Source organism: Dermacentor variabilis, chromosome 9 (genome assembly GCF_050947875.1).
Source record: "Dermacentor variabilis isolate Ectoservices chromosome 9, ASM5094787v1, whole genome shotgun sequence".
Taxonomy (NCBI): domain Eukaryota; kingdom Metazoa; phylum Arthropoda; class Arachnida; order Ixodida; family Ixodidae; genus Dermacentor; species Dermacentor variabilis.
Window position 1 is genome coordinate 12,731,168 of NC_134576.1, and position 11,731 is coordinate 12,742,898.

The 11,731-nt window shown below is 47.4% G+C and overlaps 1 protein-coding gene across 2 annotated transcripts in view; it reads left to right on the forward strand.

Moving 5' to 3' along the window:
• LOC142558612 (agrin-like) overlaps positions 1-9,938 on the forward strand; it is a 521,743-nt gene extending 511,805 nt beyond the window's left edge. For both annotated transcript variants that reach the window (XM_075670788.1, XM_075670789.1), the window contains one exon: positions 382-9,938. In XM_075670788.1, coding sequence (XP_075526903.1) covers positions 382-823 — 442 coding nt within the window. In that variant the 3' untranslated portion in view covers positions 824-9,938. The remainder of the gene's footprint in view (positions 1-381) is intronic.
• Positions 9,939-11,731: the final 1,793 nt, after the last annotated feature.

The window sequence follows — 11,731 nt, forward strand, 5'->3', positions numbered from 1 at the left end:
AGAATCCTAACGGCGCGAAGAGCCACAGCACACACAAAACACGACAATGACGTAAGCGCCTGCGTGTGTCGTATTCTCTGTGTGCTGTTTGATTTTCGAGCTGTTAGAGCGTAAAGCTAAAGGAGCGGGATTTATTGTAATCTAGAGTTACATGTCGGCGAGAACAAAATTTTCAATAAGCGCGGCATTCTTAATGAAGCAAAGAGGAAAAGTACGGAACTAGCTTTGACGCGGTTCATTCCTGCCGCTCTTTAATTGCTAGGTTCTCCAGTACATTCTGCCAGTAACGCGCGCACCAGAACCGATTAGCGCACGCCGCAGTGATTGCGCACTAATGGCGTCTGAGACTGTAGCTGACGGCGCTCCCTATCCTTACCGCAGCGGCGCCCCAGAGAACGAGGTGGAGATTCGCTTCCGGAGCCGGGAGCCTCGCGGTCTGCTGCTCTGGACGGGCGGCCGTGGAGACCACATGGCGCTGGCGCTGGACCAAGGCAGGCTGGTCGTCTCGTACGACTTGGGCGCTCGACGTCAGGAACTGTGGTCCGGGTCGCGGCTCGACGATGGCCGCTGGCACACGGCGCGGCTACAGCGCCAGGGCCGCCTGGCCACCCTGGTGGTGGACGGTGCGAAGCCTTTGAGCTCGACCGCTGCCCCCGGCGCCACGCAGCTCAACACCGACGGGCTGCTGTGGCTGGGCGGGTGCCCCAAGCTGCCGCCCGGGCTGCCAGCCGCGCTCTACTTGGGCTTCGTGGGCTGCATACACGAGGCGACCGTCGACGGGCGTCAGCTGGCACTCGCAGGTCCGCCCTGCTCCGACACCTGAACGATCATCACTGAAGCGTGACGCGCGAAGCGGCAGCACGGAAGACAAGCCGGGCGCTCGTTTGTTGCGCCTCTCTTCGTTGCACGCAGCCACGTGGAGTGACCGAAAGGTGCCGGTAGCGCGCTGCTAGCGAGCCACACGCCCGATAGGACTACCGGACGTCGTAGCTTGCATCAAAAAATGATCGCCCAGTTCCTTCCTCTTGGGCTTTCCATCTCGACTACCTACACACATTGCGAACATTTTGCTGTCAGCGATGTCAAAACAACTGCAGCACCAGGGGAAACGACACTTGTCGCGTCAATATACACGAAAGGCATATGGAACTGCTTTAGTACCTAGTATCAAGGTTTCACCAATGGCGGGGTGGCACCACTACCAACTCTGCCGTCAAGTGCTGGGAGCGCAAACAGGAATTCAAAGAGCTTATTTACTTATGCGCACGTGTTCGTCACAGCCGCTGCCACAAGTGCACGGCCACCTCGTGACGCCGTGCCAGCTGTTACTATGGTTCTTTCGCTTACTTGTCATATTGAGTTCATTACGCGGTTAGGTGGCAGTTATGATTTGCAGTTAATGAGGTCTCGCCACCTAGTCATTTGGCCATGCACATTCTTGCAATTTATTTTTTGCTACAAAGGCAAGTTTCAGCTCAAGGTAGCTACAGTAGTGTAGTTTCTGATGCGTACGGCTAAGAAGCATCACCTCAAAGCAGCTGCTTGAATGTTGGAGAACGTCAACACGGATTGGCCCTAACACAGAACGTTCATAGCTGGCCCATGATTTTCCCGTGCCTTGTTCTGGGTCCGTATTGCTTCACGTCTGAGGTCTCGGACGCCGTTACCACAGTCTTCCAGAAACGTGCCTCTTCCTTGATGTTTTGCGGTATTTTCGGCGTGTGAGGAACACATGCTCAGAGCTGTCGCTGGTTCCCGTGCTGCTCACCACCGTTGGCCGTGCTAGGTACGGACGCTCCGACGAACAGTGGCTGCTCTCGTTTGGCATCCCGATGTTTTTGCCAATAATAAAAACTATGGTAAACTGGGAGTTACTGTGAAGAAAAATCTCGTGCGTTATACAAGGGCAACAGCCGACTTTGTGCAACTCCAGTACCAGCTCCGTGAGACAGTGCTGCACAGCAAATGAACTTGTGACTGTGAGCGGACTCACTCATCTGGTGTGCAACGGTTGTATTCTGCCGCTCGTCAATTTACCGCTAGCCATCGTACCCAGCCACGTTGTATCATGTTTACGTAGTAGAAATATTCGCGAGTAGCGACAAAATAGGGGAAGCAGATACAAACCTGCACTGTGGTCCGTGTTCTTTGCGCGAGCTGCTCTCACTATGCAGTCTTGCCAACATGCATATAAAGATTTTGTTGAAGATTAGGTTATTTTCCAAAGCTGCTTCCCAATGTATATCCTCTGTGCACTGCAGATAGAAGTTAGACGACGAACAGGAATGGTAGGGAGAGTGCATATGACTACGCAGTGAACATGGGTAAATTTTATTATTCTCAATTGTATTACATACGAATCGTAGGTAATAGCTTGTCATAGCAGCGAAATTATTCATATCACCAAATTTTTTGAAAGAAAATAACGGTAAGACGCCTGTATTCCTCCCCTTTCAAGTTATCTCTTAGATGGTCCGCCTACGTGTTGATCGAGGAGACTCCAGATATATCAATTTGGGGAAAAGAGAAAGCACTTCCATGGAATGACATCAACGCATGTGTTGAACTTCTCCGGCAGGCTTAAGGCAAGTTGCTTTAAGTTGACCAGCACAATAGCTAACTGTAACCCTGCAGGCCAAAATATTAATTCAGAAAGATTTGCCATTTTTTAAACGAGGTATTTGCGCAATGTAGTCAGGTTGCTGCGCTGTAGTCAATAACAATTGAAGCACTAACAGAAACGCTGACTAATCCCACGAAAACGAAGTAAGTCGCAACAGTCTGTGCCATCGGGCAGAGCGTAGCGCTCAATTACCCATGCTTACGAGGCCTGCGTCCACTGCCGCCATCTGAAGGAAATTGTATTATGGGTGGCGGGAGAAATGTGCAGCAGGAAATCTGTCCACTGAGGTAACCTGCGCTTGCTCGTTGTTCACCGTGAGAAAATGTTGGCTTTACCATGGTTTCTTTCTTTTGAGTTGGGTCAGCGAAGCTTGATAATGAGGGCAGATAGATTGCATAATGCATTTTGGCGTAGGCGAAGTTGGCGTCTATTTTCCGGTAACGTTATAAATTGGCCACTGCTGAAAATCACGCGCATAAGTATATTCTCTAGTTGAATGCTGTTATATTGGCTAGCTTTACAGATATATTTGTGAAATTGGCGCATCTGCTACTGGTTCGCGAGTGAACGAACAAAGCTGACTTGCATATAAGTTCATAAAGCGTAGAGTACGAAAGAGTCGTTTGCATCTTTCATGCGCCTGTACGTTGACAAACCTTTAGTTAAAAGCAGGTTGCTGCATCGACTCGCTCAGACCCATCTCCGTTCAATGTCTTCTTAGCAGCCTATTGTATTTTACTTAAAAACAATACCTTGAGTGATTTGTAAATGTGGGGTCATTCCAATTGTGTTCTGCGTATTCGCTACTTTTTTATTGAGAGCTTTACAACAGCTTACGCAACCAGGCGCAGAGGGCTTACAACTAACACTGTCTGCGAACTCGGCAGCGCTCTCTATTTGTTGAGAACATTGACGTGGGGCTGGCCCACCCTTGTAGTCCAGTCGCATGCACTCCCTCCCTGATTGCGCTTTCCCATAGTCTGCTAGTTTGTGACCACACGTTGCGTAATTTCTCATTGCTGGGCTCCAGTGACAGCAGCAGAGGAGGTGGGAGCGGAATTGGTGAGTGCGTCCACTAAACTTGCAAGAGTGCGGCAGCCGTCCGCCAAAGTCCTCTGCATACATCGATTAGCACGCTTTCCCGTGTTTATGATCACAAAGATTGTGAGTGTACGTAAAGAAATAAAGGGTGACCTTTGCTGCGGAAGCTCGATCATAGTATGCATTCACCCGCATACGTGCGCCGCATCTGCTAACGCAGGTAACCTGCTTGAGGTATGTGCTACTTAAGTAATCTGCCTTTCTCTCATTTTCATATCTCTCTCTAAGAAATGAATTTGTGAGGTCTAACCACTGTGGCTGCAACTCGAGTGTGAATTGTCTTGATTACTGCGCTGCAATTATCGTTACTCAGCAATAAACGGCAAACGAGGCTTTCTTTTCCTCTCAAGTGACACGGAGCTGAAGTCTCAAAGAGTTCCGACCACAGCGGCTATTTTCCATGACCGAGCTGTTTTGATAATGTAGTTGAGAATAATTTATAAATGAAGACGAATAATTTGAAAAAAAAAGTTGGAGAACAGGATGACGAACTGCTAGAGGCCTAGCCCTGTGGACTCCTCAGCATCTTGTCCCTTTAAAAGCAACGCTCTTTTGCGCTCGTACCGGTTTGATGATGTTGCAATGGACGAGAAGTAACGACGCAACCACCCCTACTCGTACTTGGCGAAAGCACACGCCTTGTTGGATTGGCCATCAGAGGTATTCGATGGCGGGCAGACATCCATGCGTGGCTGCACGACAGCTAAGAGCAACAAACGAGAAAAGAGGATGAAGATGTAGAAGAATGTCAGCGTGTTTACAGGAGGTATTCAGAGACCTGGGTTGGAAATAATTGGGGATAAAAGTTAATGGAGAATACCTTAGTAAAGTGCGATTCGCTGATGATATTGCCTTGCTAAGTAACTCAGGGGACCAACTGCAATGCATGCTCACTGGCCTGAAGAGGCAAAGCCGAAGGGTGCGTCTAAAGATTAGTTTGCAGAAAAGTAAAGTAATGTTTAACAGTCTCGGAAGTGAACAGCAGTTTACGATAGGTAGCGAGGCACCGGAAGTGGTAAGGGAATACATCTACTTAGGACAGGTAGGAACTGCGGATCAGGATCATGAGACTGAAATAATCAGAAGAATAAGAATAGGCTGGGGTGCGTTTGGCAGGCATTCTCAGATCATGAACAGCAGGTTGCCATTATCCCTCAAGAGAAAAGTTTATAACAGCTGTGTCTTACCAGTGCTCACGTGCGGGGCAGAAACCTGGAGGCTTAGGAAAAGGGTTCTACTTAAATTGACGGCGACGCAACGAGCTATGGAAAGAAGAATGATAGGTGTAACGTTAAGGGATAAGAAAAGAGCTGATTGGGTGAGGGAACAAACGCGAGTTAATGATATCTTAGTTGAAATCAAGAAAAAGAAATGGGGGGCATGGGCAGGACACGTAATGAGGAGGGAAAATAACCAATGGTCATTCAAAGTTACGGAATGGGTTCCAAGGGAAGGGAAGCGTAGCTGAGGGCGGCAGAAAGTTAGGTGGGTGGATGAGATTAAGAAGTTTGCTGCGACAACATGGCCACCATTAATAGATGACCGGGGTAGTTGGAGAAGTATGGGAGAAGCCTTTGCCCTGCAGTGGGCGTAACCAGGCTGATGATGATGATGATGGCTTACTCAGTAGGTTAGTAAGTCATACGTCTTATGGTTATGGAAGTGCATCACAGACGGATTAAAGGCACTTTTCGGTGACTCTGATTTGCCGGTGAAATGTCTCGAAACGATTCGGGCAGAAAGGGCTCAGCTACACCGTGAACAGTATGAACCGTGCGATATATGATAAAGCTGTAGAATGCCTGCACGCCAGAGAAGTGCATAAAAGAGATCTGGGCCCGTCTGCTCCACATTTTTCGACTGAGCCCGCCGCCATCCTATTCTACCTGCTTCATTTTCTTCCTCTTCAGTCAAATTTATTCCAATATTCTCCATCACGTGATTCAAGGTGATCCGCGTGGTCTGTTTTTATCAAAGGTCAAAGTTTTATGGCAACTTTTCTTACTAAGAGCTGTAGGTTAGGAATTCTGGTGTACAATTAAGGGCTACCTTATCAAGTTTCCTAAATAATTGTATAACCCAGGCGTCTGTATAGGCCTATAGGCCTATACAGACGTCTCCTTATAAGGAGACGGCTCGGCAGAAACAGCCCATATTGTGCTTATGAATTGTGTTGGCTTGCACATGTTTAGCGCTAGGCTCGACTGAGGGCCACGTTGGCTTATGTTTGATTCACGTTATCGGCCCCGTACATTGAAGTAATTTCCTTCACGTCCCACGCACCCGAACTCTACTAGCTCATCGCAACCGCTTTACTTCTTGAGTAACGCTATCATATCTGGGCAGCGTTTCTGCGCTATCGTGACTGGCAGTTTTGATGTGTTTCTTTGCAAGGCAAATGCTAATAGGTACTAAGCACCTTTTTATTTGCAATTGATGCTGGAGTTTGTGTTCCTAATGCATGACGTCCTTCTACTATTTACAGAGATTGCACACAGTGAAACTCAGCTGGTTCTGCATTGCGATGCTCAGCCCATTCAGAGCGTCCCTTATGAGGAGGATTTAAAACGGCCTTCCCAAGTTTGTCAATTTATGTGCCACATGTTCTAAGGTAATTTCGAGGTGAAAGTTCCTGTACACAAATGCTGTGTGTAAAGCCGCCAGCGGCTTTTATAGACAAGCAATGAGAATGAGAAAGTTTGTCCTAATAGCCGTAAGAATGTGTACAATTATATCTAAAGATATCAGAGTGCTGTATCTTTGTGAAACAACCGTGTGGCTGTTGTGCGGAATAAAATGTAACAATAACTACATTGTTCAGCTGTTGCTTATGTGTAGTTTACTAAGCGCTTACCTACTTCCTGGCACGAATAGAACCAACCGAAACGTCATCATATGACGCAACATGCGTTCTTTTACCGGGTTCTCAAACGGCAATTTAAAATAAAATGCAACAAAAGGTTGTCTAATAAAGTGTTCTGTATCTTGCGGATAATGTAATCTGTTTTATTGATCAATATTTCGCCGCGATCAGTCACTGCTACAACAAATCTCAAATTGAGGTTGCCGACGAGCATATCCTATAGCAGGCTGAATCCCGGAAGTAATTTGCAGTTACAAAAACGGAGCTTTCAGAAACGTTTTTTCCAAAATTTGATTTCATGAGATAAATTAACAGAAAAACAGCGCAAGAAACACAAGGACCAAAAAAAGAAAAAGAAGTGGAGGTGACGGTGACATACGCGTCTTATCCCAGCGATTTCGCACAAGCCAACCGAAGAACCAGAAAAGGTAAAACAAACTATTAAAAATACTAAGTCAGAATCGTAGCACTGTATAACGGAGGCGCACATTTTAGAGTCAAGTAATAATGAAACAACAAGCGTCTCCCAAAATGTAATTCTGACATGTTTAGGCCCGTCATATCACTGTTTCAAAAGTGCACGGAAGCTTGGCTCATGCGCGTGGCGCATGGCCTCTATCCTATGTCACTAACTGATCCTATCAGTTTTCATTGGCCTGTAGCGTTACCTCAGCCCTCGCTTCAGTATGCTGAGGGCAGAGAACGACGATCGACACGCATGCCGCAAACCTGATAACTGAGCAATCGCTCATAGCGTAGCTTTATTTCTTGCGTTCATGGCTTGCTGCGAGTGCCAGCTGACGTCCAGCAGATGGGGGTGCTACAAGGCGCCCTGGCTAAAGCAAGGCCGATCCAAACTGCTCGCGAAGCTTTGGGCTAAAATCCGTCCAGAAGCGATTTTCACCGACACCAGCAAGGGCGGTTATGGGAGCAGCGAGTGAAGCGCGGTTAGGTGACGAGGAACAGCGATTGTAAATAAAAATGTTTCTTTCAATAAAGAGAAAGCCCAACTTAGACATATTTAACGAAATGAAATTTCTAATTAAATTTGTATTGATCTGGCCAGGACACAAAAGAATTCTTTCGCTGAAAAATTGGAAACGATTGCACGTTCTTTTTAGCGCCCGCTGAAAAAAAAAGGCTGTTCATGCCCACTGCAGTGAAATGCCGTGCTTCAAGTATCCTGAGAGGCGCGCTCATAAAGTTCACATGCTGCTATACGCCCCCTTCAAATGTGTTGTTTTCGTCGGCAACGTACGTCTGAGTTCTTGTGGCGTTGTGTTTTGCGAGGTGTGTTTCATGCATCGTAGGTAACGCGTACAGTAAATAGTAATTAGTTACAATCGCCAGATTATTATACGAAAGCAGTAAAGGGCCAATTACGCGAAAATCCGTCGGCGCGACAGAAAGATGGCATCAAAAGTGGCCAACGACGCAGAGAGTAAAAACAGGTGAAAAAAAGAACTTGAAAGTACGTCAAATTTCTCATGGAGGTTTCTGGAAACAACGTAAATTAATTACTTTCAAAGCAAAATGTACCCCATTTCTGTCTGGGTGGGGAATCCAGGCCTCCGGGGTGCGATACGAGCCGCGCTTCCCCGCAGCCACGGCGGCTCCGCGGTTCTGGCTCGCCCGGTGCGAGCGTCATTGCTCACGTCCCGTCCCGCACTGAAATGTGGACGCGATGCATTCGTGTTCACACTTTAGTGTGCGACGTCCTACACTAAAGTGTGCACACTGGTGACTAAAAGTGTGGCCGAGAACTTACACCAGTGGGCACGTGACGCTGCAACCATTAAGGAGGAGGTGGCGCCACGTCATTAGTGTACAAAAAGAGCGCGTTCATCATGTTCCGAAGCCTACAGATGGTATACTGCTTTCTCATTTCCAACCGTAAGCAGAATAAAGTGCCCCTGCCGAATTTTTTTTCACTTAGCAGCCTTCGTACGACATCATTGACCAGTAGGCTAGGCGTCCGGCGATACGGCAAGCATTCCACACCGAAAGCTTTTGGCGGCTCCCAAAGAAACGACGCGCCAAGCATGGGGGCGATTGCGACACGGCTGAACTTTCGCTGCGTCGCTTTGCGAGCCAGCAGCTCGCGTTGTATTGCGGGATACGTGAAAATACTGCTCTAATGACAGGCCACGAAAATAAGTTTCATTGCTTTGAAATTAAAATGACGTCCCATCTCTTCTTAAAAGGATATGGCGTCATTTTATTTTTTGTTCCGCCGGAAGTGTTCCATCGTGACACAGATAGCGCTAAACCTCACGAAACGCCTATGACCCGCCAGGTTTTGAACGTATGGAATTCAATTGAATCTTCACTACGAGGTTATTTACCTTTTATAAACCGCAAGCTTGAAATGGACGCGATGCGGAAGCTTTTGATAATTCAACACAAGGTGGGGAATTGAGAAATATGTGCACTGGAGATGCACGTGGGTGACTGGTGTCTCCGGGTAGGCCGGCTTGAGGTGATGAATGCAATGTCTCCAAACGTCCGTGCTGCGCACTGGCAAAAATCTTCGAGGAACGGCACAGAACCGGAAAGCGTCCGTGATAAGCCGGCGATATAGCAACCTGTATGCCTTCTCACCTAGGAAAAAACATATGCCCATGACACGAGGTCCGGGTGTTCGAATAGGTGTTGCTTCGCTGACGTACGTTGCATGGCCCGTAGGTCGCGGAAGCGTTTCTTGAGATATTGAAGATATGCTTGGTGTCGAAGTTTTGCCTTCTCTGTCGCGATCTGTCGGCGGGAAGACGTATGGAGCAGTCGAGAACAAGTTCGGCCGCAGAATACTCGAGGTCGCGACAAAGAACGGCTCGAAGACTGAGCATTACAATCTTCAACTGTTTGGTTCAATAAAGCTTCGGCTGGGGCCAGTGGGAGTGGCATCGTTCTGCTTGCTGCTCGATACTGTTATACAAAAGTTAAAAATATGTGTTTTTGTCATTTGTATAACAGTATAGCGCAGCAAGCAGAACGAACTGTTTGGTGCACTGCTCAAGATCCTTTTGTACTGTGATGGGAATCTTGAGCTGCCGATGTAGATGCTCGACCATAGTGCACGGATGATAAGCAGTAGTGCGACGGTGCTTGAATCCAAGAATGCAGGAAAGGTGCCACTTTGTTTTTTTGTTTTTTTACTAATTATATTGCTATTTTTGTCGAGCACGGTGTCATTTCATATACATGTATGGGCATATTGTATGTGTATATTATGTATGTAGATTTCTTTTGTGTGATAAGATAAAATTATGTATTTCTCTTGTAATATGCTGTTTGTGCAACTTTGCAACACCCCTATCATTGGGATTAGCAGAATTTGAAACAAAGAAAATAAAATGCACAACTAAACAAAACGTTTACGGATACCTTTTCAGTTCCCGAACTCCTCGCCTATGCGCAGCAAGCGGCCCGCTGTCGTTCCCGCCATCGCTGCGCTTCCGTCGAGGTTGGCGCCAAGCGCGCAAGCGTCGTCTGCTATTTACAGCCTAGCGCGGTGATGGTTCAGAAGTACATGTGGCTGGGCTGGACAGTTCATATTGCTGAGTAGAACATAAATATGACCGCTTTTGCGCAAACAAGGAAGGACGGAAGGGAACAAGGGGAGCGCCATCTTTCGAATGTTTATTCTCTATTGTATCATATAACATGAAATATATACACGCAGGCGAATGCGCAACATACAAAGCATCAAAACCGCGCGCTCATTACGGCAGTAATCAGCGCGCGGGGAAACTCAGTACAAGACGGTCGAACCAACTGATCCTTAAAGCATGCCTGCACTGCGTGAGGGTACGACCGTACAAGACAGGATTGAAGGCAATGTTTAGAAATGGCTCTCTTAACTATCTTGGAATGTGCCGACTCATGTGGCAGTATTTCCTTTGTTGTCCGAGGCCAACAAAGCCCCGAACTGTTACCCGTCGGCAAGGTAATATTAAGATATAAAAATTGCAATGAATTACAGGAATGTACCTTGTGAGTAAAATCATTCCCTTCCCTAGACGCCAAACAGCCACTAAATCTATGTCAACAATATGATGATTTAGCGGCCTTTTGCCGTCTTGAGAAAGGAATGGTTTTTACTCATGTGGCGTGTAACATGTGACTTGATTATGTCTGCATCCTGAAACTGTCCCTTGCAGGACTTTTCTCCAAACCTTTCTCCGCGCAGGAAATGGCTCCTCGCGCCTTCTAAAGGAACAACGAAGATCTGACGGTGGGGACAATTAAATACCATTTGTAAGAAAGAGCTTTCATGTAGCTGCTGATGGAAACAGAGACGAAATACCTCGGCGTGTTGTCATGAAGTTCCGTAATATGTCGTAATATAGGGCACCAGTAGTAAGGTATATGTCAGCAGACGCAAAAAAATTGGGCCTAAACAGAAAGTGCGCGCATATTATCAACACTCGGTGACCCGTACATCGCAGGAAATCGCGCATCCGTGAGCGCTGAAGATGGACCAGACGTGAAAGGCCTTGGCCGCCGGCCACGCGGAAGGCGAGTGTAACAAGGCACGCACAGTGAGAAATTAAAATTGGCTACCAGCACAAGAAGCAGTGCAAACACCCGCACCCTGCGTGCTCATTTCAGCAGAGCAGTGCCTGGCCGAAAAGCTCGACGACAGCGCCCTCACAGTCCCTCGGAACAAGTTTTGCCAGGATCGAGAGGAGGAGTTGCGAAACTTAAGAAGTACATATAAAGTTAAGGAAAGGACACAAAATAACGCAGATTCAAGCTGTCATCCACGCTGTGCTGTTAAAATGGCTGTGCAGCCAAAAGGTGAAACCAAGACAGAGACGAAGGCGCCTGCCACTGTCTCTAAAATGGTGTGAACAATGAGAACTGCCACGAGCCAGCGTGTAAAACGTTCCATTATGCTCACAACATAGCGATAACCACGCGGGAGAGGTAGCAGCGTAGATATGTTTATACGCACCCGGTCTAATCGCTAGTCAGGAGACGGAAACCGTTGGTGCAGCGTCACAGTGTGACGGATTACTTTGCTCGCTTCGCACGCAATGCACGCATGGGACAGCACACAAGCGTACGTAATAACATGAGGCCAGGATGAGCATACTTGCATTCTGTGATGAGCAATGAGCGGAAAGTTTTCACAGGCTGCT